This window comes from Canis lupus, chromosome 36 (assembly GCF_003254725.2).
Source record: "Canis lupus dingo isolate Sandy chromosome 36, ASM325472v2, whole genome shotgun sequence".
NCBI classification, from domain to species: Eukaryota; Metazoa; Chordata; class Mammalia; order Carnivora; family Canidae; genus Canis; species Canis lupus.
This window is the reverse complement of record NC_064278.1, coordinates 15821756-15848975: the sequence shown is the minus strand read 5'-3', so window position 1 is coordinate 15848975 and position 27220 is coordinate 15821756. Positions and strand designations below refer to the sequence as shown.

Below are 27220 nucleotides of genomic sequence, written 5' to 3'. Positions count from 1 at the left end.
CGCCTCCTCCCCGGCGCGCCCGCCTGCTCCCTCGCTTCTCCCCCTTTTCCTCCTCCCCTCACCTCTTCCCTCCCCACCTCCCCCCTCCTCGGCTTCCTCCCCCATCCCCTTGACTCTCCCCTCCCTGCCCTCCCTCGCTCCGTCGCTCGCCCTCAGCGCGCGGCCCCCGCCATGACGGAGGCGGGTGCCGGGGCCGTTGCCGCCGCCGCCGCCGTCGCACGGGGGGAGTCGGGTTCCCAGAAAGTAGCTTGATGAGTGTCCAAAGTAGCAGTGGAAGTTTGGAGGGGCCGCCATCTTGGTCCCAGCTCTCCACGTCTCCAACCCCGGGCTCGGCGGCGGCGGCCAGGTCCCTGCTGAATCACACGCCGCCATCCGGGAGGCCCAGGGAAGGTAAGCGCCGTCGCGCCCGCCCGCGGGCCTCCGCTCCCCCCCGGTCTCTCTCCCCGACCCCAGGGTGGGGGATGGTGGCGAGGTGGACGCGAGGCCGCCCGGCTGCGGGGGGCGGTTCGCGGGCGGCGGCGGCGGCGGCCGAGGGGGTGCGCGCCGGAGGGCGCGGGGCGCGGCGCGGCGCGCAGACTCGCACGGGGCTCGGAGCAGCCTGGCTGCTAGGGTGGGAAGCGCCCCCCCGCTCCCCCCGGACGCCAGCCCCTTTCTGCTCCATTTGCTAGTGCACTCAGCGCTCTTAACCTCCTGGCCTCCGCTCTCCGGTGGGTTTTCCCTCCCGGTGAAGCCTTCATCCCTGAGCCCCCTCCCCTTCCCCCGCGCACTCCTCCCCTAGAGGCGGTCCCCGCTCGGCGAGCCTCGCAGCCCGGGACCCGGAGGAGGATGCCCTCGCTGGCACGGCCCCTGCCCCTGGGGCGGGGGGGGCGGGGGGAGTCGCTTACATTGTCAAAGCCCGACTTGGATCCCCTGCCTGGCCCCTTAGAGCAGTTTAAACGACAGGCTGGACTCGTGGGCAGGCTTTTAAAACCACCCCCTCCAGATGGCTGCAACTTTCTCTTCCTTCGCCATCACCTCCCGCGCGTCTGTGCGTCCTCTCTCCCTCCCCCCCCCCTCTCTCTCTCTCTCTCTCTCTCTCTCTCTCTCTCGCAGGGTCGTGGGGTCTTGCGGGAAACAACCGGGGTAAAGGTGAATGCAAACACGCACCGGATCGGTTAGCAATTGTTTTCTAAGTTTTCTGGTTTCTTGCATGCAAAGGGTGCTGCCGCCAGATGTAGCAGTTACACAGCCATAGTAAGACACAGGAGTGCTTTTGACTTACATTTTTTAACTTGCTGTATTTAACTTTAAGTGTACGACATAAGGTGAAATCTGGGAGAACGCGCGTTTATGGGGGAAGAATGTAACGCGCGTGGAATCGGCGTTTGACGCCCCTTTTGTCTGGGAAAACGTTTAGCGGTATTCATCAGCAATTGGTAAATGGGTTGTTCTGTGCACTCCCAGTTGTGTCACACAGGGAGACTGAAGCCACATTTTCAAAAAAAAAAACGTCTGGAAGTCCAGTAGTCTGGTGAATCCTTCAAAGAAACCAGGAGCTTTAATTTATGTAGGAATCGGTGGGGTTAATTTATTTTGAAGATCTCTGTCAATATTTACTATCTGGCCTTGACAATTGTTAATCAAGTGTTTTGTGCCCTGAATCTAGTGGTTCAGGCATAGCATTCTTTGTCATTTTGTTCCTGTGAGCATGTGTGAAAGTGACAATAGGCTCAAAGATTGGCATGAATTTGCTCCAGAAAATTCATGGAAAGATTTGATTTATGGCATCCATTAGACAAGCAGAATGTATTAACAGACCCCTTTCCCTCTCACCCCCAACACCGAGTTCTGATTATCACAAGATAAAAGTTTATTTTTTGACTAATTCAAATTTAGTGCATCTGGCGATTTTTCTTTTTGCACTTGAAAATTTGTAAATGAATGTTTCAAAATCTATTTTGTAGACAGAGCAGTTGGTGCTTTTAGCATACTTCTACTTTTGTAGTTTCATTAAGATGCTTAATGGTAGTGTTATCAGTGAGAGTGCAATGAGTTATAGTAAATGATGGCCATGGGAAAGACTGCCTTTTAAAAGGCTTTACCTTTTTTTCATTCATTCATTTCTCAAATATTTATTGAGCCATTTCTGTGAGCCAGGGGCTGTACTAGATACTGAGAGGACATAGTGTTGAATTGTTCATCTGTAACATCAGTTATCAGTAATTTGGGGACTGCAAAATTAGATTGTGAGTTTCTGAGATTACTTCAACTCTAGTAAAAAAAAAAACAAAAAACAAACTTCTATACTATTCTGTACTTTTCCTGATGTTTGAAAATTCTGAGGGGTTGGAATAATTTAGCTTGAACTTCTGAATAACCAGAATTCTTTCTAGAAGTTTGGGTTACAGTAGGCTTTTTATAAAGTAAATTAGTGAATCTTTTGTTAATGAAAAAACAAGACATGCTTTTGTGATCGTTATATTTCACCAAGTACCTCTATGGCCACAGTGGTGTATTTCTTTTTGACCAACCAGCATGTAAGTTAAAACTGTGTTAATCTTCTCAAGGGTTATATATATTTATCTTGAAGCTACAGTCTCATATCATTAGTGCTAACAGGAATTGCATATATGAAACCCTAGATATACGATGAAGACATTTTCTATTGAGTGAGATCCCAGTTTTCATTTTAACAAGTGTTTAGCATCTTTTGCAGGTGTACGTGTTAGTATATTGTATAAATTGATGTACGTTGAGAGAGCTTTGGACTTACAGTGACTGTAAGAATAATAATAATAATAATATTAGTAGAACTTGAATATATGTATCAAGGTGAGAACAAACTTTGTTTCTGAAGAATTGAACCAATTTAATGTAATATATAATAGAAAAATTTGGACTTAAAAGATATATATGTGTACATGTATTTTTAAGGTTATGTGATGAAGTGCTCTTAAGCAAACTTTAACTTTGAAAATGGACTGTTTTTGAAGATATATTGTAAATATCTGTAAAAATGGATTATTTTGAAGTTTTGATATATTTGAAACCAAAAATCTAGTATTGTAACATTATTTTCAGTGCTTCACATTTTGGCTTTCTTCCTTTCTCATCCTGTTCTCATGCTCATCTTTATAGAGTTTAATTTGATTACAAATAAAGCATACCTAATAATATTTAAATATTATAATAAGATTTAGGGATTTGTTGGAATTTAGGAATTTTTTTTCAAAGATTTTATTTATTTATTAATGAGAGATACAGAAAGAGAGGCAGAGACAGGCAGAGAGAGAGGCAGAGAGAGAGAAACAGGCTCGATGCAGGGAGCCAAATGTGGGACTCCATCCTGGCTCTCCAGGATCACACCCTGGGCCGAGGGCAGGCGCCAAATCGCTGAGCCACCCAGGCGTCCTGGAATTTAGGAATTGGTATGATACAAAGTAGACAACTGCTTTTCCTGAATCTCAGAGATTTTCCTTTATCAATCTTGAACTTCCCTGAGAGGTTCTCAGCAGTGTAGCTCTAGATTTCATGTTGGATCTTTTAAGCCTGTGATCTCTATCCCATTTTATCTTCTAGTAATCCTGTGATTAAGGAAATGGGAAATTAAGAAATTAAGTAAATTTCCAAATAGTGGTCAATTTTGCTTTACTGAGACCTAGGAACCCAGAGTCATATTGGCTAGATTAACAGATTTTTTTTTCTATTAGTATATGGGTACTTTTGAATTAGTTATTGCTAAGAATCAAAAGATTATGCAGAAGACTAGCATTTTTCTTTTCTGTTCATCTTACCAGATATGAATAATATGCTTTACTTTTTTTTTTTATTTTTATTTATTTATGATAGTCACAGAGAAAGAGAGAGAGGCAGAGACATAGGCAGAGGGAGAAGCAGGCTCCATGCACCGGGAGCCCGATGTGGGATTCGATCCCGGGTCTCCAGGATCGCGCCCTGGGCCAAAGGCAGGCGCCAAACCGCTGCGCCACCCAGGGATCCCTATGCTTTACTTTTATGTAAATAGTGAAAGTAGTTTGCTTAAAAAGGTGATACAGTGTAATTAAACTTGCTCTGTTTTCCTGTTTGCAGATTGCATCCCTTAGAAGATTTAAGATACTTGACACTGGATGATTGAGTAATACCTGTAGGGAGTTGTTAAAAATAAAGGTGTACCACGTGGCCCTTTTAGTTTCTTGAAATCATTAGCTGTAGGAGGACAGGGTTGTATGTTTAAGGATTTTAGCTTATGAATAGATAATGTGATAGGTACCTTCTTTATAGAGGCACATTTATGTATTAGGCGAGAGAGAGAAAGGAGAGAATCCAGGATAGTTAGCTGTCTGGGAATCTGTCCCTGGGAAAACACATTTTTTGGTCTCAGGAACCCTTTACTGTCTTAAAAATTACGAGGACGCCACAGAAATTTTATTTATCTGGGTTATGTCTATTGATATTTACTGTTTTAGAAATAGTTTCAAAGATACTTATCAAAAATAATAAGCTGATTACTTGTTAACAAATTTTCAAATGATTAAATATTCTTTTTTTTTTTTTTATGATAGTCACACAGAGGGAGAGAGAGAGGGAGAGACATAGGCAGAGGGAGAAGCAGGCTCCGTGCACAGGGAGCCCGATGTGGGATTCGATCCCGGGTCTCCAGGATCGCGCCCTGGCCCAAAGGCAGGCGCCAAACCGCTGCGCCAGCCAGGGATCCCATGATTAAATATTCTAAAACAAAAACGTTAGGGAAACTAGTGGCTAGTTTCATATTCTTTTTTTTTTTTTTTTAAGAGTTTATTTATTTATTCATGAGAGACACAGAAAGAGAGATATAGGAAGAGGGAGAAGCGGGCTCCCCATGGAGAGCCTGATGCAGGACTTGATTCCAGGACCCTGGGATCGTGACCTGAGCCAAAGGCAGATGCTCAGCCACTAAGCCACCCAGGTGCCCTTGTTTCATATTCTTGCATCACTTTGGTTTCTGGCTTATTAGAAGACAGCTAAAGTTTGCTTCTGCTTTAGTCTGTTGCGATATATTTTGATTGAGGTATTGTGAAGAGAATCCAGCTTCGAATAGCTTTGTAGTTAGAAAACTTGGTGTATTTTAATAGTCCTTTTATAAGTTGTATATATTTTTCTTTGATATTACACCAAAATTTGACAAGAGGCGGTTTTTTAAAACTTTACTTGCAGTGTGGAAGTTCATTGTATTTCAGAATTGTCTCCAGGACCCACAAGTAAGTAATCTGTGGACCATAACATTTATAGCCTAAAGAAGAGACCACTAAAAGAATGCAAAGCGTGACAGCTATCTTCAGGTGTTCCAAAAACATAAATAGCAGAGAGAGTAGATGCATTCTGTCTTTAGGATGTAGACTAGCAGGTGAAAGTTAGAAAGGCATAGATAGAATGCAGTATAATTTTTTGACCATGCTAGACCTCTCCAGCAGTGGAAAAAACTGATCTTAAAAGTTTTTAGTAATTTCAGAAAGCAATATTGCACTATATGTTAACAAAATTTAAATTAGGAAAAAGTATGTAGCAGAAAGAATTTAAAGCAGTCTACAGGGACATTTTTGGTTAGGGGAGAGATCGAGTCTTATTTTGGATGCTACTGGATTAAGTGACTTTAGGTCCCATCCACTTTAAAAATGTAAACATTCTGTGGATTTAAAAAAAATATCTAAATACTGTGGTTAAACTATACTTCTATATGTATATATAATTTTGAGTATTCTCTTCAGCCACTAGTATGAAACTATTGTTGATTTTATTTTGCATTTTTATGGTGTTTTTCCTCTGATTATTTTCTGGAATCCGCATTATCAGTCCTCCTGAAATCTTGCTAAATACCCTGTGAAATATAATAAGCTTTGAAGGCATTTTGGGGAATCAGATGCTGCTTGTGATACAGTTTAGTAGAGTTTGTAATATATTTGTGCACAGAATTTAGAATACTGCGGGGGCTGATTTTCAGTTTTGAAAGAGAACCTATCACCATGTAGTCTTTTATTTGTGATTGTTTATGTGTTCAGGGGAATGCTTAATCTTTTCTAATGGTTTTAAAGTTAGAGAGTTTTTTGGGCAGCCCGGGTGGCTCAGCGGTTTAGCGCTGGCGCCGCCTTCAGCCCAGGGCGTGATCCTGGAGACCTGGGATTGAGTCCCATGTTGGGCTCCCTGCTTCCCCCTCTACATGTGTCTCTGACTCTCTCTCTCTCCCTCTCTCTGTCTCTTGTGAGTAAATAAATAAAATCTTAAAAAAAAAAATAAAGTTAGTCTTTTCAGGATACATGAAGGAAAAGTGTCTAAATTGATTACTCTTGAACTTAAAAATGCATATCAAGTATAACCAGAATATAAGCTAAAGTGAAGAATTTAATTAATTAGTTAACTTAGTTAAGATTTTATTTACTCATGAGAAAGACACAGAGAGAGGCAGAGACCTAGGCAGAGGGAGAAGCAGGCTCCCAACAGGATCACGACCTGAGCCAAAGGCAGACACATTCAACCACTGAGCCACCCAGGCGCCCTGAAGTGAAGAATTTTAATTTTCATCTTATTCAGAGAATTATGTATGTAATATTTATCATTACTCCTAACAATTCATATTTTAATTTTATAAGGAACATAATCTCTTCTGTGAGTTGGATTGAAAGGTTAGATTTTAGGGAAGTTAAGCATAAATTCCCATAATTTTGTTGAGGTCAACTGTGTAGTGACACACAGTTTGAGACAACATGTACTTGTAGCATTTGGGTTTAGAGCTCATTTTCTTTTTTTTTTATTTATTTATTTTTTTATTTATTTATGATAGTCACAGAGAGAGAGAGAGGCAGAGACACAGGCAGAGGGAGAAGCAGGCTCCATGCACCGGGAGCCCGACGTGGGATTCGATCCCCGGTCTCCAGGATCGCGCCCTGGGCCAAAGGCAGGCGCCAAACCGCTGCGCCACCCAGGGATCCCTAGAGCTCATTTTCTATAGAAGAACCATAGAAATAAGTCATTTAGTTTCATAAAATCCTTCATGGTTGTTAATAATTTCCAAAAATCTTAGAATAATTTAGAAGAATAGTGTTATGAAGCAGAAGCAGTATGGTACAGATGAGAAAGTGCATTGGTTATAATTGGAATCCTACTGTAGTCCCTGCTTTGCCATTAACTGGCTGTGTAACCTTGGGCCAGTTGCTTATCTCTGCTTCAGTTTCATAAAATGAGAATTGTAGAGCTGAAAGGGACGTTGGAAGCAATTGAGTCCAAACCTCTCATTTTACAGATGAGGAAACTTAGATTATTTGCCCAGGCTTTTGCTGTGAAAGACTTGGGACCAAAATTCAGTTTTCTGACTCTCACTTAGTGCTTTTTTTTTTTTCTTTGTACTTTGTGGCTTCTTTTCATCTGTAAAATGAGGGGGTTTGGATTCAAGGCTCTCAAAGGTCTTTCAAAAATACTATTCTTTTGACATTAGACCTAATAAAACTTACTGGAGGAGAATTTGGAAGCTTTCATTTATTGGTGAGAGAAATGTTTCCTAAAGAAGCAATGTGACCTTTTTTCAAGGTTGCGTTTGGGTTTGTTAAGAGAAGATAGCCTTCATTGTTACGAAAAAAAATGTCAGGTTTATTTATCAGCGTGGTATGTAGTGTGCTGAATGATCTTTTTTTTTTTTAATGGTCTACGTTCTAAAGCCTTGTTATGAATATATGAAAAACTATGTTAATTACATAAATGACAGTGTGATACTCTGTAATGAAGTAATTAGATTCAGGAAGAAGTGTTTGCTCCCCCCACTAACCCTGACTTAGGTGTTTTCTGTTTATTAGTGTTTTGATTTGTCATGATTTCATAGCATCTCCATCATGTTGCCTTTTATTATAGTTTTATTTATTTTGCCTACTAGTTGGAAAAGTCTTGAATTCAGAGACAGTTTTGTTCATTTCTGTATTTGGTGCATACTAGGATGTCCTCTGTAGAATTGGCCCCCAACAAAAGTTTTGTTGAGGGACTGTTAAGTTTGCTTAAAAATGGAGTGATTATATATCTTGATGTGCATATATTTTCAGATCCAGGAAGATGCTTATGTTAGTAATTCTTAGGCAGGTTATATTTTAGAGAGTCATATGGTTAGCAGCAACAATAATAACTACAGTTTAGTTAGCTATTTCTTATAACTGAGGTATATATAACTTTCATTCTCATTTTACAGACGAGGAAACTGAAGCACAGAGAAGTGAAGACCCTTGCCCATGATGCAGTTAGGGCTGAGATTTGAACAAAGTCTGCATTTTACCCACAAGGATGTATTGCCTAAAATAGAGAAATTTGGTTTTGGTTAATTTCTTAGTTTTTTTTTTTTTAAATTTACTAATCAGTCTCTTAGGCTCATTAAGTTTATCTGTAAACTTTTATTATTTGTTTTTTGCATGAGTTTTATACATGTAGGAAGATAAGATTAAAAAGTAACACGCAAAAAATAAAAATATAAAAAGTAACATGCATAATAAGCCCCAAGTCAAGCAACCCAGTTTAAAAGGCTGTGCCAGCTGTGAATCTTACATTTCATTTTTTCAGATCTGTTTAGTTCTTTCATGGGAAATGTTAGAGGTACACTAATGAAAAACCTTATTTTTATGTTTAATAGTCTTAATTGGGATGCCATTTATCTTCCTTTTTTGGCCTATAAGCCCATCACAGCCATAACAAACATTAGAATTTGAACAAAGAATTTTCCACTGTCAGTACAGGAGTTACTACTTACTGTGGAGGCTTTATAATCTCATGCATAAGGCTCTGAATAGGGATGCCTGGGTGGCTCAGGAGTTAAGTGTCTGCCTTAGGCTCAGGGTATGATCCTGGAGTCCTGGGATGGAGTCCTGGGATTGAGCCCTGCATCCGGCTCCCCACAGGGAGCCTGCTTCTCCCTCTGCCTATGTCTCTGCTTCTCTTTTTCTGTGTCTCTCATGAATAAATAAAATCTTTAAAAAAGGTCTCTGAATAAAATTGAGTGCTTTAGTGGTGGATCTTTGCTATTAGTGTTTGGGCAGGGAAAAGAGGCTTGAAGCTCAATATGGCACATCTATAAGAAGTATTTAATTTAATTTAATTTATTTATTTATTTAATTTTATTTATTTATTTATTTAAATTTATTTATTTATTTATTTATTTATTTATTTATTTATTTTATTTATTTATTTATTGTAGAGAGAGAGAGAGAAGCAGGCTCCATGCACCGGGAGCCCAACGTGGGATTCGATCCCTGGTCTCCAGGATCGCGCCCTGGGCCAAAGGCAGGCGCCAAACCGCTGCGCCACCCAGGGATCCCTATAAGAAGTATTTTTAAAGCACATAGTTTTATTTTATTTTTTTTTAAAGATTTTTATTTATTTATGAGAGACAGAGGCAGAGACACAGGCAGAGAGAGAAGAAGCAGGCTCCTTGCGGGGAGCCTGATGTGGGACTTGATGTGAGACTCAATCCCGGATCCCAGGATCACGCCCTAAGCCCAAGGGCAGACACTCAACCACTGAGCCACCCAGGCATCCCTAAAGCATTTAATTTTAATTACTTTATTGCTTGTAAAACAAATCTCTTGGTAACATGTATTATTTCGTAAATCTAACGAGAGACAGAATTTGAGTAAGTTAATAGGAATTCAAAGCATGGTGTGGAAAGATACGAAGAGCTGATCCAGGGAGTAGGTTTTGAAACTTTATTTTTAGGTTTTGAAACTTAAATCTTCTCATGTGGCTTCATTATTAGGTCTGAACTGTTGAGAATATCAAGAAGACAAGTTATGCCCATATTTAAGCAAAAATGCTTACATTCTACAAAGATGCATTACAAAGTCAGATATGAGTGACTTTTGTAGATGACTTGTAATATTTATTCTTCATTAATATGAATTATTAAGAATTGGTTATGCTCATAATGTGTGCCTTCCTGGGAAACCAGTTTAGCTGGAGATCATGACAAACTTTTTCTAGATTTAAATTTTTAAGTTTTCTTGTTAATAGTATCTGCAACTATTGTTAAATGTGATACATTGTATGATTTCATGATTCCACACTTGACAGTAGGTATGTGCTTCCTGTCTGATGATAAGTATAGTGCCACTGGAGAAGGTCCTAGGGATTTGTTTGAAGCCAGTCAAATTCATCCTGTCTCTTGTAAGATCTGAGGCACATCCCAATTTTTTTCCCTATGCTTTTGGTAAATAGTGTGTTTGCTTCTTTAAAACTAGTTTTTCATTTTTCGGGGCACAAGTCTTTAAAAATACCGCTGTAATTATGTGATTTTGTCAATGTTGTGTTACTTTTACTTATGTATCTCATTTATATATCTTTTTATATCTTATTTATTTATACATATACTTTAGTGGTAGGCCCTGTTCCAGGTACTTTGTAAATAGTAACTCATTTACTTCTAACAATCGTATGAAATGAGTACCATTATATCCTTATTTTACAGATGAGGAAATTGAGGCCCGGAGAGGTTCAGTAACTTACTGAAGAGCACGTAGAGAATATGTAGCAGAGCCAGGATTAAAACTAGTCATGCAGGTTAACAGTTAAACTGCTTTGTCGGCAGTATTCCATTGAATGGATGTACTATTACTAACTCAGTTAAACATTCTTTAGGTGGTGTGTTAGTCATGGTTCTCTTGCTTACTTGTGATGAAAACTTAACACATGCTTTGGTAAGTTAAAAAGAATTTATTAGTTTATATAACTGGGAATTATATGTGTAGAGGGGGATGAGATGACTTTGGAAATAATTTTGATCCAAGAGCTCAAATAATGTCATTGATTTCTTCTTTCTTTCGTTCTTTTCTTTTCTTTTCTTTTCTTTTCTTTTCTTTTCTTTTCTTTCTTTCTTTTCTTTCTTTTCTTTCTTTTCTTTCTTTTCTTTCTTTTCTTTCTTCTTTCATTTATGATAGTCACACACAGAGAGAGAGAGAGAGAGAGAGGCAGAGACATAGGCAGAGGGAGAAGCAGGCCCATGCAGGGAGCCCAATGTGGGACTCAATCCTGGGACTTCAGGATCATGCCCTGGGCCGAAGGCAGACGCTCAATTGCTGAGCCACCCAGGCGTCCCTCTGTTTCCATTTCCGGGTTCTTCTAGCCTTTTCTTTTTGGAACTTCCAGACACTCATAGCTTTTAGCGTAGCAACACAATGCAAGACAACCTCTCTTTCTTGATGTCCACAGGTTGATGCTGATGTATTTTAATTGTCAATTTCTTAGTCAATTCCTGGGACCTGGGAGATGAAGTACTGCAAAGTCACTAGCCACTATGGCTTTGGGTAGGGTGAGTTGGGGAACCTACAGAAAATCAAGATTGACAATAAGATCACACAGATTAGTTGAGTGGTAGTTTTCCTGAGAAAGGGATTATGGTGAACAAAAATAACTATTATAGGTAGTTATTGAGGCTATTTTAAAAATTTCTTTATAATTTAAATTTTATTTTTTGGCCACTTAGATAATGATATAATGAATATCTTTGAGTAAAAACATTTTTATTTTTTAAAGATCGTTCTCAATGGAATTGTCAGGACAAAATTTTAGGACTTTTGATGAATGTTACCAAATTAATTATTTAAAGGATTTTTCTCAGTTTATATATCAAAAATGTGTGAGATGGGCATTTAAAGTTTTTTTTTTTTTTTTAATTTATTTATTCATGAGAGACACAGAGGCAGAGACCTAGGCAGAGGGAGAAGCAGGCTCCCTTTGGGGAGCCTGATGTGGAACTCAATCCCAGGACCCCAAGATTACTACCTGAGCCAAAGGCAGATGCTCCACAACTGAGCCACCCAGGCGTCCCTGGGCATGTATTTTTGAATCAGTAGGGTTCAACTCACCCTAAGAAGTATTGGACTTCAGTAGTATTAACACAGTGTCTTGCACTTAATGAAGGGTTACAAACCTGACACTGAACATGTATCTAATTGAGTTTATTAAATGCTTTGTTATATTTTCTCTGGGCATTTCTTACTCTATTTAAACAAATTTTATATTTTTAAACAATAACAAAAAAAAACCCCTAAGATTAATAAGTGGCAGCATCCTACAAGCTCTTACTTCTCTTTTTTCCTAGTGTCCTACTTGTTTGACCTAGTTGAAAGCATTATACTTAGTTTTTGAATATTGGTACCACATGTTAAAAAGCATTATGATTTAAAAAGTTAGTGTAACATAATAGTTACAAGCATGCATTTGTTAGGCCTTGGTTCCAGTTTGGATTTTGTCACTTAGTACACTTCATCTCTCATTGCCTCACCCATGAATTTTCTTTTCTTTTCTTTTCTTTTCTTTTCTTTTCTTTTCTTTTCTTTTCTTTTCTTTTCTTTTCTTTTCTTTTCTTTTCTTTTCTTTTCTTTTCTTTTCTTTTCTTTCTTTCTCTCCTCTCCTCTCCGCTCCTCTCCTCCTCTCCTCTCCTCTCCTCTCCTCTCCTCTCCTCTCCTCTCCTCTCCTTTCTTTCCCTTTTCCCTTTTCCCTTTTCCCTTTTCCCTTTTCCCTTTCCCTCTTTTGATATAGTGGTTCTATTATTTCTAAAATTTTATTTTTATTTAAGAAGGGGGAGTGGAGAAGAGTGAGAGAGAGAACTTTAAGCAGACTCCATGCCCAACATAAAGTGGAATTGGGGCTCAATCTCCCGACCCTGAGATCATAACCTGAGCTGAAACCTGGAGTTGGAGGTTTAACTGACAGCCACCCAGGCATCCCTCCTCACCTGTAGATTTTCTTGGTTGTAGGATGGAATAGCAGTACTTCACAAGGTTGTGGAGCGTTAAATGAGAAATTTGTGGCGCATTAACCAGTAGTTATATGTTAAATAACACTATTATATTATTGATGCTTTCAAATTAAAATTTTTTCTTTGTTTAAATGATAAGAATAAGGAAAAACAAGTACTATCTGGGTAAAGGTCTCTTATGGCTGGAGTACACTTGATACATACACGTGAATTGTTTTCCTGGGCTGTTGAATTCTAGCAGAGTTGTGTCTGACAGAGGCAGATTTCAGATGTTTAAAATTCCTACTTTTATTATTTTAGTTCTTGTACTTTTCTGTGGCTTCAGAATTGATCAAATTTATGATACATGCTTACAACATTTAATCAAGCATTAAACACTGGATTTGGATTAGCAATGTTTATCTTTAATTAGCAATGCTTTATCTTGCTTTTCATATAAAGCACTGCGTTGAAAATTGTAAAAGTGCCATGTATTGTGTTTTTGTGTGTTCTTATTTATACCAGGGAGAGTGCTTTATGTGCACTAGGTGCTTAATAATGTGTGTTTATTAGTGGGTGTGTAGGCAGTGTAGTTAGTATGAGGCTTAGGAATGTGGGCTTACTATCAATAGACGTGGATTTATATCCTTTCACTGTCACTTCTGAGCTATATGACCTTGGTTAAGTTACTTGCTGCTGCTGTTTGTGTGTGTGTTCATGCATTGGTGAATTTTTGCTTCCGAGAAGAAAGGCAGGGATAAAAAAACAAGCTCATATTAGAGAGTCATTGGAAAGTCTGCTTCTTCCTCTCCCTCTGCCTCCTGCTTCCCCTGTTTGTGCACTCTCTCTGTTAAATAAATAAAATCTTTAAAAAAAATTTAGGTTGCATTCCCTTATCTGTATATGTTCTCATAATTTTCATAATTATATTTTTTTCATAATTATATTTTAAGTGAATATATACTAACTTATTTAGTTGATACATATATCAAAACTTAATCATAATTGTTATTTCTTTTCACTGTATAATATTGTGGCATTTGTTATGCATATAATATTTTTTCTTCCTTTGAATTGTTTCTTCAGTATATATACATTTGAAGGAGTTGGTTTACTGGGCAAAAGGACACATTTTTATGTGTTCTATATTTTATGTTTTATTGTATATTGACATTATTTATTGTTTTCCCTGTGGGATAACTAGGATTTTAGTCTGCTATTACTTCTCATATATGAATCAATTGTCAGAACTTTAGAGTTTTATAGAAATGTTATTGGCATAGTTTATTCAGTCAGCAAGTATTTTTGGATTGAGTTTAGCACTGGGAAAACAAAGATACATAAGATAGAGTCCCTGCCTCCCAGGAACTTGATCAAAGTCTGGTGAAGAAGAGTATAATTCATAATATGTAATTCATACTTTTTGAGAAACACCTTGTGGGTCAGGTAAAACAATCTGAGTTGCCAGTTTTCAACTTCTGATATAAGCAGAAGAACTGTCATGTAGTTGTAGCATATAGTCTATCAGGGTATTATATCCATTGGTCACTTGGTTGCTAGAAAAAAACTTAAGCAAAACAAATTTATTATTAGAAAGATATAGGTCTTAGAACCCAGTTAGGCCTCAAGGGGACTGAAATAGAAACTAGAAATTCAGGAACCAGAGTAGCACTATTCTCTTGTGGATCCTAGAGCAATCCTTTGCTGTGAAGGAAAGTTCTCTTGTGGATCCTAGAGCATTCCTTTGCTCTTGTGGATCCTAGAGCAATCCTTTGCCGTGAAGGAAAGTTCTCAGAAAAGGAAAATAGGAAGGGAGGAAATTGTATCTCTATCACAGAGGTATGAACAAAGTGCTCCCTAGAGAAAGGAATTACACAAGTTTCCTTCAGTTTATCTGTTAAATGGTATCTTCTTGATACCATTGATATGTCTTGATTGCTAGGGAAATTGAACTTTGTACAAGAAAATCCCATTGCTAATTTTTCTTGAAGTCTGTATCTTAGGCAAGTGATGTTAGTCCTTGTAATACTTGATAGACCATTTTCTCCATCATTTTTTTCTTTTTATGTATTTGTAATTTTTCATTGTATAAAGTTTTATACTCTTATTAAATTCTACACAAGTTTTTCCTTGTGATATTTTTAAGGACATGTCTTTAGAAGTTACTACCCTATAAAGCTCAAGTACTGTAATTTTACTGTGATGCAATGCAGTGTATTTTATTTTTTTAAATATTTACTTATTTTAGAGAGTGCATGTAGGGTGGGATTTGGGGTGGAGGGGGAGAATCTCAAGCGGACTCCATGCTGAGTCCTGTTACCATGACCTGAGCCAAATATCTAAAAGATTGAGCCACCCACGTGCCCCATGTGATTGATTTTAATTTTTAAAAATATTTTATTTATTTGAGAGAGAGTGTGTGAGAGGAGGGTGAGCATGAGCAGCGGCGGGGCGGGGGGGGTGGGTGCAGAGGGAGAGAAAGAAGTGAACTCTGCTGAACAGGGAGCCCAATGTGCGCCTGGATCCCAGGACTGGTGATTCTGACCTGAACTGAAGGCAGGCATTTAATTGACTAAGCCACCCAAGTGCCCCTAAGTAAAATCTTAAAAAAAAGAAAAGAAAGAAAGAAAATGCACACAAATTTTTGCTCAGTGAATTATTATAAGCCATAATCTGTGTAACTGCCACTCAGTCAACAACTTTGACAGCACTTCAGAAGCCCTCTTCCTTTTCCCATCAGTTACTGCCTTCTCTCTTTCCCCCAAAGAAATCACTATTCTGACTGAGTAATGCCTGTCATTGAACTTCATATGAGTTGACTCACATAGTATGTATTTCATTTGTAGCTACTTTTGCTCCACATGATGTTTTTTTTTCTTTTTTTTTTTTTTAAATTTTTTTAAATTTATTTATGATAGAGAGAGAGAGAGAGAGAGGCAGAGACACAGGCAGAGGGAGAAGCAGGCTCCATGCACCGGGAGCCTGATGTGGGATTCGATCCCGGGTCTCCAGGATCACGCCCTGGGCCAAAGGCAGGCGCCAAACCGCTGCGCCACCCAGGGATCCCCACATGATGTTTTTGATGCTCATCCATGTTAATCCTGTAACTGTAGTTGATTTTTATTACTTTGTATGCATATACCACAGTTTATATAATCTGTTGATAGCTGTTTAGATTGTTTCCACTTCTTGACTATTACTAGTAATGCTGCTTGAATGTGTTTATACCAGTCTCTGCATATACTATTAATATTTGTTGATGTATACCTAACAGTAAATTTACTGGGTTATGGGTATGAATTTGCCATTAGTAGATACTGCTGGTTTCCAAAAATGGTTGTAACAATTTATATTTCCATGAGCAGTTTATGAGAGTTCCCATTCCTCCACATCCTCACCAACAATTGGAATTGTTAGTATTATTTATTTTTGCTGATCTGATGGGTATGAGTTGGTGTTTATGGTTTTAATTTTCATTTGCCTATTGAGTGAAGTTGTTAACCATTTTCCCATAAGTTTATTGGTGTTTGAATATCTAATGTATATAAAGTGTTCAAATCTTTTGGTCAATTTTCCTTTGTGGTGTTTGGCTTAGAAAAAACAGTAATGTATTTGAAGGAATTTTTTTTTGTATTTTGGATAAGTATTACTTGTTTTTTTAATATTATCCCTCCCCCCTTCTGTGGCCTGTTTTTCTCCTGTCATTATGGTATTTAAGAAGTATATCAAGTTCATAAAAATGTTTTCCTATATTTTCTCTCTTTAAATGTAGGCACTTACAGCTGTAAGTTTCTAAGTACTCAGCAGTTCAGTAAGTTTTGGTGTGTTTTTTGTTTTTATTCATCTCTGGTGATTTCTCATTTTCCTTTTGATTTCTTCTTTTGACCTATTCCTGATTTAGGGATATGTTAATTTCCACATACTTGTGGGTTTCCCAGGTTTCTTTCTGTAATTGACTTCTAATTTAATTCATTTGTTGTTGGAGATCATTGTCTACTTTCAATCCTTTTCAATTTATTGATACTTGTTTTATGGCCTAGCATATGGCCTGCCATAGAGAATGTACCACATGTGTTGTAGGAGAGTGTATGTTTTCTTGTTGGATGGAGTATCCTCTACATGTCCTTAGGTCTTGTAGGTTTGAAGTCTTGAAGGTCTCTGTTTAATTGTCAATTTCTACCTAGTTCTATTTGTTACTCTAAATGGAGTATTGAAGTCTTTCAGGTGTTGTAGGATTGTCTATTTCTCTCTGATTCTGTCAGTTTTGCTTCATTTTGAGGCTTTGTTATATAGTACATATGTGTTTATAATTTTATATCTTACAGATGGATTGACCCTTTGTTATAAAATGTTCCTCTTTACCTCTGAAAACATTTTAGAGGCTGTCTGATATATCCACTGCAGTTCTTTTATGTATGGTTGCTATTTGCATGGTGTGTCTCTTTCCATTCATTTACTTTCAGCCTATTTGTGTCTTTGAATCTAAAGTGTGACAGCAGTTAGATCCTTTTCTTTTTAAATCTAGTCTTACAGAGACACCTGGGTGGCTCATTGGTTGAACCTCTGTCTTTGGCTCAGGTCGTGATCCCAGGGTCCTGGGATTAGTCTGGCATCAGGCTCCCAACAGGAAGCCTGCTTCTTTCTCCCTTTGCCTGTGTCTCTGCCTCTCTGTGTGTCTCATGAATAAATAATAAAATCTTTAAAAAAAATCCAGTTTTTCAGTTTTTGCCTCTTGATTTTGCTGTTTAATCCACTATCATTTAATGATATTGATAATGGTTGGCTTTATGCCTGCCATTTTGCTTTTTGTTTTCTGTATGTCTCTTTTTGTTTCCTTTATTGCATTCTTTTGCATTGAATATTTTCTAGTGTACCATTTTAATTCCCTAATGATTCTTAATGTATTTTTTAGTTATTTTTTTAGTGCTTGCTTGAGGGTGTACGTTATATGACTTCTCAGAATCTACTTCAGATTAATAATTTAACTTCAGTGATATATAGAAACTTTATTTCTATTTAGCTCTATTCAGTCCTTCCCTTTTCCTTAAATCACATTGCTATATTACAAACCAAAAACATTATAATTATTGCCTTATATAATTCTGTCTTTTAAGGAAATTGAGATAAGAAAGGAAAACATAAACATATTTGTAGTGTTGTACTAACATCATTTTGATTCATTTCTTTCTATAGATTTGATTTACTAATACAGTTTCCTTACTCAATAAAGTTTGACTCCACCTGCCTCCTTTGTGCTATTATTAAATGTTACATTTCTAAATATTTTAGGACCAGTGTTACAATTATATGCATGTTGTATGTGCAGTTACTTTTTAAATCAGTTAAGAGAATTGAGAAGAAATACACAGGTATGCTGTCTCCTGGCACTCATGTTTTCTCATGTAGATTCAAATACTCCATGGTGTAGCCAGAAGAACTGGTTGATTCTTCTGCTAGCTCCAGTCCGCTGTTCAGCCCCTCTACTGGGTTTTTCATTTTAGTTATTGTACATTTCACCTACAGAATTTTCACTTAATTTGTATAATTCCTGTCTTTTCATTGGCATACTGTTTGATGAGACATTGTTATAATAACCTCCCTTTAATTCTTTAAACATGGTTTCCTTTAGTTTTTTTGAACATATTTATAATAGCTGCTTTGAACTCTGCTGAATCCAACATCTGGGCCCTCTCAAAGGCTTGTGCATAGTCTCCTTGACCCCCAGGGATGGCTGTGGTTTTGTTTCGGCCCTGTTCATTTTGTCTCTTTCCTTGATTTTCCCTTTAAGCTTTGGCTGGTCTGTTTCTATTGCTATCATACCCAGCTGTCAGCGTCCACTAATTGCTAGCTTATTGCTCTGTTGTTTTCATCAACATCCTGGGGCATGAATTGCTCCACAGTCCTTGATTTCATTAAGTCGGGTCTCTGCAGAAGCTAAGGGTTGCCAGTCTTTGAGACTTGTGCTTGCTGTGAGAGGTAGCTGCCCTTTCCTTACCTCAGTCTTAGTGGACTTTTAGATAGATACTCTGTAGCTTTGCTTGTTGCTACTTCTATCATGAAACTATAGTCCTTTTAGTGGTTAACTCCCAGATCTTCATAGTTTTGTAAAATACCCCTAGGACGAACTTCCCCACAATCTGCCAAATAAAGTCTGTTGCTTTAGGTGGAGAATAGAGCTTTCAGTTTTTATGGCTTGTTTTTTCCCCCCAGGGAAGAACTTCTGCTTTGCTTCAGTGGGGTTAGGAAGAGAGAAAGGAGATAACTTTTCATTTTGAGAGGGAGAGGGAGAGAGAGAGACTCTTAAGTAGGCTGCATGCCCAACCTGGAGTCTACACTCTTAACTTACAACCCTGAAGTCAAGACCTGAGCCGAAATCAAGAGTGGGATGCTTAACTGACTGAGCCACTAAGGAGCTCCAAAAGGAGATAACTACTGTTGAAGTGACACCCAGCTGTTAGGAGTAGGGCCCTGGGTGAGGACGGTAATCACTTTTCTCACCTTTCCCCTCCTGATAAAGAAGTTTTGGGGCAGCCCAGGTGGCTCAGCGGTTTAGCGCTGCCTTTAGCCCGGGGTGTGGTCCTGGAGACCCAGGATCGAGTCCCACGTTAGGCTCCCTGCATGGAATGTAGCCCGCTTCTCCCTCTGCCTGTGTCTGTGCCTCTCTCTCTCTGTCTTTGTGTCTCTCATGAATAAATAAAATCTTAAAAAAAAGTTTTGCTTATGAGTGAGCAATTGTGACCCAGTATTTTTGGCATACTGTACCTGGAGTAGAGCTTCTGTCTTATAAGTGGAAGTTGGTTGGGAGGAGGGACTCCCTAGTTTTCTCATCTATGCCCGCCTGATGTAGAATTTCTGCAACGTGAAGCTGGGGGGATGGGTGGGGAGAGATGCCAGTATCCTTCTCTTCTGAGGTGAAATTATACTCTTGTACTGGGATAGGGGAGCTCCTGTAGCACCCATCTAGTGTAGAACATGTGTCACATGGAATTGTGGGGTGTGAATAGGAGTGATTTGTGGCTTATATGTCACAGATGCTTGCTCCTCTCACCTCAGTTTAGTATATTTTCTTGAGTAAATGTTTCTCCATTTGCAGTATGCTCTTAGGACGATCTCCAAAACCACTAAATGGTTGGTTGCTTTTCTAAGAAAAAAGTCAAAAAAAGTTTTCGCCAGGTAAATGCTTGTTTCAGATAGTCCACTGAGCTCCTTATGCCACTAATCCTGAAGTCATCCCATTCTACTATATTCTTCAGAAACTGTTATTATGCTTTTCATACTTAGGTGTATATAATCCTCCTGAAGTTGATTTTTCTCCTATATGGTATGAGGTAGTAGTGTCATTTTCCTATGGCTCTCTTGGTATCTCAGCACCATTTACTGAAAAGAACTTTTCCACTGTTTTGCAGTGCTACCTTTATTTGTGAGTCAGGTGTCTGTACCCAGAAACAAGTCTGTTTCTAGGCTGTACATTTTCTATCATTTGTGTGTTCTTGTGCCAGTATCATACAGTTTTACTTAACCAGCTTGATGCAAGTAAAACAAACTTTCTTGCCTTTGGGTAGGTGGAATTCTAAAGATGTTCTCCCAAGATTTTTTTCCTCTGAATATTCAATTGAATACTTAATCTGTGTAGTACTTTGAAGGGATTTTGCAGATGTAATTAAAGTTACTGATAATCTTAAAATGGTGAGATTGCTTTGGCTTGAGTGGACCCAGTTCAGCCACACAAAGCCCCTTAAATACAAAAAAAGGCAGAGGAGAAGAAGGCAGAAGAAAGGGCAGAAAGAGAGATCAGAGGGATTTGGCTCAGAAACACGAAAAGAACTTGGTCTGCTGTTTCTGCCTTTTTTTGTTTGTTTGTTTCTGCTTTTAAAAGAGGACCATGAACCAGGGAATGTAAGTGGCCTCTAGAAGCTGACACTAATATTTCTCACTTGACGGACAGGAAAGAAATGAGGACCTTTGTCCTACAATTGCTTGGAACTGAATTTTGCCATCATCTTTAATAAGTCTGGAAACAAATTCTCTCCTAGAGTGGCTAGACAGAAACACAGCCTGATACCTTGATTTCATCCTTGTAAGATTCTAAGCAGAGAACCAGGCTGGACCATGCTGTGCTGGGATTTCTGATCTGTAGAAACTGGAGGTAATACATATGTGTTTTTAAGCTGCTAAGTTTGTGATAACTTGTTACCACAACTTGTTAAGTTGTGGTAGCTTGTTAGGATAGTGATAAAAAAATTAGTACACATTTTATTGATTTTCTTCAAATTGCCTTGGATATTTTTGGATGCATTCTACAAATGGAACAAAACAAAAACCAATCTTTTGAGGGCTTGAAATTACACAGAATCTCTTGATCATATCTCTACAATGAGTGTTCCAATCTATGTATTGTGTATATTCATCATTTCTGTAATATTATATAGTTTTCTCTGTAATGAACTTGCAAAATTTACACTTGGTGTTTTATTTTTTGATGTTACTGTAAATAGTATCTCTCTTTAACTTTATTTTCTATTTATTGCTGATACGTAGAAATTCAGTTAATTTTTGCATATTGCCTTGGTAACCAGAAACTTTGCTTATAATTCTGATAATATATCTCAACTAGATTGCCTTTCTATAAGCTTACGGCTTATGAGTGATAAATTCATTTCATCTTTACCAATCTGTATACTTTTTGTTTTTCTAGCCTTATTGCAGAGATTATATCTGCCAGTACAGTGTTGAATAGATTGGTTATAGTGGGAATCCTTGTGTTCCTCCTATTTTAGAAGTAGGAGGAAAATCAATATTTTACAATTTAACATATAGGTATTTTGGATCTATTCTTTCTCTGAGTAAGGAAATTCCCTTCTATTATTGGTTACTAGTTTTTGTTCAAATCATAAATGGACATTGAATTTTTTTTTTAAAGGTTTTCTCAACTATTTTTTTTTTAATTTTTATTTATTTATGATAGTCACACACAGAGAGGCAGAGACACAGGCAGAGGGAGAAGCAGGCTCCATGCACCGGGATCCCGATGTGGGACTCGATCCCGGGTCTCCAGGATCGCACCCTGGGCCAAAGGCAGGCGCTAAACCGCTACGCCACCCAGGGATCCCTGGACATTGAATTTTATCAAATGCTTTTTCTGCATCTATTCACATAATCATTTTAACACCTCAGCATTTTTTTTATTGTGGTAAATTATTTTATTGCTCCTCAATTATTATACCAACCTTTTATTCCTGGACTAAACCCAATTTAATTGTGAGCAATTAGTTCTTTTATATGAATTACTTTGCTGATTTTTCATTTAGTATTCTTGCACCTACATACATGCATGAGATAGGCCTGTAATTTTCCTTTCTTATAATATCTTTGTCAGGTTTTGTATCAATGAAACACTGGTTTCATAAAAATGAGTTGGGAAGTGCTTTTTCTTTTACCACTACCTTAAGAATTTATGTAAAAAGGGTGTTACAGCTTCTTTAATATTTGGTAGAGGTCACTGAGGAAGCTTTCTAAGCCTGAAGTTTTCTCTGTGGAGAAGTTTTAAATAATGACTTCAATTTCTATAATGTCATAGTACTCTTTAGAGTTTCAGTTTTCATATTGGTTTTGGTAAATTGTATTTTCTAGTAATTCCTACATTTTATCTAAAATTTCAAATACATATGCATAAAATTGTAAATAATATTCCCTGTGATATTTCTGTGCCTAACATCTACAGTGATGTCCTCTTTTCATTCTAGATAGTCAATATCTGTATCTTTTTTTCTTGATCTCACCAGTTTTAGTTTTTTCATGGAACCATTTTTAGCATTCATAGTCTTTTATGTTTGTTTTCAACCTCCCTGTTTCCCCCACCCACCCAGTGTGTTTGAGGTTTTAGAGTTACCTAAGCATGGATTTAAGGCTTTCTTTCTCTGATTTTTTTCTTTTTTGCCTTCTCCCCAAAATTGAGGTGAAATTCATATAACATACAATTAATCATTTTAAAGTGTTCACTCCCCCAGGTTTTGATATATGTGTGTGTATGTATTTCATTCAGCTCAACATATTCTATAATTTCCATGATATCTCTTGATCCATGGATTATTCAGAAGTATAGTTGTAGACGCTTGAACTACTGTGAGGGTTAGGGGTGCCAACTTCCACAGGGTTGAAAATCTGCATATAACTTCTAGCTCCCCAGAAATTTAATTACTAATAGCCTCTTCTTGGCTGGAAGCTTTACTAATAACATAAACAGTTGATTAGCACGTATTTTGTATAAGTATTATATATAGATTAAAAGGCTTTTACTGATTTCTAACCAAGTCTACTGTAATAAGAACTAAACTTGTAAGATTTCAGTTCTTTAAAATAGGAGACTTGCCTTATGACCCAACATATGGTCTTTCTTAATAAATATTCCTTATATAGGCACCCCCAAAATTTTGGGGGCTGTAGTGGTTAGATGTGATGTAATATGTATATAAGTACATCAATAAGTATATCAAGGTTTTTTTTTTTTTTTAATTATCATTACTTTTTGATGGTCTGCTCTTGCTCAGAACAAGTTTAAAGGTTTAAAGTGTCCCAGGAGTGCCTGGGTGGTCAGTTGGTTGGGCATCTGACTTCAGCTCAGATCATGATCACTGGGTCCTGGGATCGAGCCCCAAGTCTGGCTCCCTGCTCAGTGGGGAGTTTGCTTCTCCCTTTCCCTCTGCCCCCTTCTCTCTCAGATAAATTACATCTTTTTTAAAAAGTCCCAAAGTGATTGTAGATTTATCTCTGTATAAATAGTTTGTCATTTTTTGTATTACATATTTATATATATATATATATGTTATTTATTTATTTATTTTTAAATCTTGATTGATGATAGAGAGAGAGAGAGAGAGAGAGAGAGAGACAGGCAGAAGGAGAAGCAGGCTCCATGCCGGGAGCCCGATGCTGGACTCGATCCTGGGAATCCAGGATTGCGCCCTGGGCCAAAGGCAGGCGCCAAACCGCTGAGCCACCCAGGGATCCCCTATATATTTTTTTGTTATAGGTGCTTAAGAATTTTTGTAGCTCAACTGCTGAACCACCCAGGTGTCCCTGAAGACAGATTCTTTTTTTTTTTTTTTAAGATTTTATTTATTTATTCATAGATAGAGAGAGAGAGAGGCAGAGACACAGGCAGAGGGAGAAGCAGGCTCCATGCAGGGAGCCCGATGTGGGACTCGATCCCGGAACTCCAGGATCACACCCTAGTCTGCAGGCGGCGCCAAACCTCTGCGCCACCAGGGCTGCCCCTGAAGAGAGATTCTTAACAAGCTGAGCCACCCAGGTGCCCCTACATAGTTTGATTCTATGTGTATTTTAACCACCCATAAGATATTAGTATTAAAAAAAGATATTAGTTTTTTATATTGTAATGCTGCATTTATATTTACATATATATATATTTTTAAGCTGAGTTGATTTTCTGTTTGCCTAAAGAATGCTCTATAATGTCTTTTCTATTTGGGTCTATCTGGTGTGGAATTCTCTGTTACTGCTTGTCTTACAAGTCTTTTCTCCATCTTTATTCTTAAAAAGTTTTTGTTTTTGTCTGGACATTGGAATCTAAGTAGGCAGTTATTTTCATTCAGCTCATTGTGTGTTATTCCACTGAGACCCAGTTTCATTGTTTTGTTCTGAAGTCAGCTGTCAGCCTTTTTTTTTTTTTAAAGATTTTATCTATTCATTTGAAAGAGAGGGCAGGGGGAAGGGCAAAAGCAGAGGGAGAAGCAGACTCTGCTTCGCAGGGAGCCTGATGCTGGGCTCGATCCCAGGACCCTAAGATCACGACTTGAGCTGAAGGCAGATGCTCAACAACCTGAGCCACCCAGGCACCCCAGCTGTTATTCTTATTGTTGCTCCTTTAATGGTAATCTAGCTTGCAGCCTCTGGTTGCTTTTCAGGTTTGGTGGTGGTAGTTATTTTTGATTTTCAAGCAGTTTTACAATAATGTTTGTAGGTATGCTTTTCTTTTCTATTACTTGCTGTGTCGGACTTTGTAGATCTGTGACTTGGGGCTGCGCTCGCCAGTGCCACTGGATATATGTGGCTATATCTATGACTTAAGAAATTAGAAATTTAGTCCGTAAGTTCTCAGTAGCCACATGTAATTACTGGCTGCCTTTTTGGCATGTTATGTCCATCACTGCAGAGGATTTTCTTGGATAGCACTGTTGAAGGCTTTTATAAGCTTTGGGGATTTTCAGCCCATATCATTTCAGATAGTTGTATCCTGTCATCTTCTCTCCTTCTGGGACTCCAGTTATACGTGCATTAGATCTTCTTACTGTATGCTATATGTTTCTCATGCCCTTTTCTGTATTTTCATGTTTTTATTCATAAAGGCATATTTTTCTGAGATACCTTCTAGTTTGTTAATTCATTTTCTTTTATTAGAGAGAGGGAGGGAGGGAGGGGCAGAGAGAAAGACAGAATCTCAAGCAGGCTCCACGCTGGGTGGAGTCAGTCCCATAGGGGCTCAGTCCCACAACCCTGAGATGACCTGAGCTGAAATCAAGAATTGAACACTCAACTTTACTGAGCCACTCAGGTGCCCCTCATTCTCTCTTAAGCTTTTTAATGTGTCAAACTCATTTACTGAGTTCTTAATTTTTTTTTTTTTTTTTACTTCAGTTCTAGAAAGCAATTTGGTTCTCTTTTTAGTTTCAGGTTCTCTGTCACAGTTCTCAGTCTAACTATTCGGCATAATTATTTGGAGGCATGTGTCTGGTAACCTCATTATCTAGAGTTCTTTGAGTCTTGTTCCATGTATTATTTGCTTTTCAGTTGTGTTATTTTCTTGGGTATTGGGTTTTTTTGTTTGTTTTTTAATTGTATATGGGACATTTTTGATGAAAAAGCAGGGATCATTTAGGGCCTAGAATAATGGCAACCTTCCATGATAAGATTTATATTTAATTTTGGCAGAAATATAGGGGCACTATAAATCAGATTTTCCTGATCCACTTTTAAGGATTGAGATTAGAAGCTGGACGTTAATCCTTGATGTTCACTTTTGCTCTGAGATGGTGACCCCAATGCAAAATTTGGGGGAAGCTCTGGATTTCAGTGTTTTGTTTTGTTTTGTTTTGTTTTTCTGTCCAGCCTAGTGATATTGCCAAACTTTTGCTTAGCATCTCAATTTCTAAGTCACTAGTTCTGAAATCAGCAAATGCTTCTAGAGGCTGAGGAAGCCTCATATACCAGACTCAACTTTCTAGAATTTCTTTTTTTCCTGTATTTTGGCCCCATGATTCTTCATTGATTGACATTCTATAAGCAGACTTTAAAAAAAGAATTGAGTCCAACTTGTTTCCAGAACGGAAGATTGGTCTGATTTAGCTAATCAGCATTACCAGAATTCTTGTTTACTTTTATCTTTAATACTTTAGTTGGTTTGAAAATTTCAGATCAATTTGAATCTTTTTTTTCCTCCTTTGGATAGTAGTAATATATAGCTAGGTGAATGTTGTCTGGGACTATTTTTTTTTTCCTGTTATTATGAAATGACAGTGTATCAGTAATCTAAAATAACACGTGGCATTGGAATCCTACAATTCCAATGTTTTTTTTCTGATTCTGAGAGAAACTGTTTTCTGATGAGTTACAGTCATAATACAGTTGTGTCTTATTTAGGGGTTGGGTTCTAAGAGGTCATAGTTAATATTTGCATCTTTTTTTTTCCCCCATAATTTAATAGCTGGGACAAATACACTTTTCAGGTTGGAGGTAGTCTCAATTCTCGGTTCTCAGTTCTTTCACTGGAAAGGTAAAAATGTGACACATCTTTGTTACTTTGGCTCTTTTATTTTTTTTTTAAAGATTTTATTTATTTATTTATTCATGATAATCACAGAAAGAGAGAGAGAGAGAGAGAGAGAGGCAGCGACACAGGCAGAGGGAGAAGCAGGCTCCATGCAGGGAGCCCGATGTGGGCTTCAATCCCGGGTCTCCAGGATCGCGCCCTGGGCCAAAGGCAGGCGCCAAACCGCTGCGCCACCCAGGGATCCCACTTTGGCTCTTTTAAATTATCGCCCTTTGAGAAGTAATAGTGTTTGCTTTAGAAACTCATTTAGGGCAGTGCCGGTGGCCCAGTGGTTTAGCGCTGCCTTCAGCCTGGGGTGTGATCCTTGAGACCCGGGATTGAGTCCCACATCAGGCTCCCTACATGGAGCCAGCTTCTCCCTCTGCCTGTGTCTCTGCCTCTCTCTCTCTCTCTCTCTCTCTGTGTCTGTCATGAATAAATAAATTAAAAAAAAAAAAAGAAAGAAAGAAACTGACTTTTAGGTTTGCTAAATACAGTATAACACTCTGTATGCCTTTGAAAATTGTCATACCTCAGATGTTGCAGTTGTTTCAGTTTAAGTTAGTCAAAAAGTATGAATTTCTTTCTGGATGTTGCTGTAAGAGTTGTACCTATTTACACTGTCACCAGTAACACACATGAACCAGTTTAATGGAAACATCACTGCTCTAGTGGTAGTA

The 27220-nt window shown here is 38.2% G+C and overlaps 1 protein-coding gene across 3 annotated transcripts in view; it reads left to right on the top strand.

Moving 5' to 3' along the window:
• The window catches only part of TLK1 (tousled like kinase 1), a 150437-nt gene continuing 123217 nt past the window's right edge, over positions 1–27220 (top strand). For 2 of the 3 annotated variants that reach the window (XM_049106085.1, XM_025460141.3), the window contains exons 1-2: positions 115–390; positions 669–707. In XM_049106085.1, coding sequence (XP_048962042.1) covers positions 252–390; positions 669–707 — 178 coding nt within the window. In that variant the 5' untranslated portion in view covers positions 115–251. Of the gene's footprint in view, positions 391–668; positions 708–27220 lie in introns of all 3 variants that reach the window. The other variant, XM_025460142.3, reaches the window with a different exon arrangement.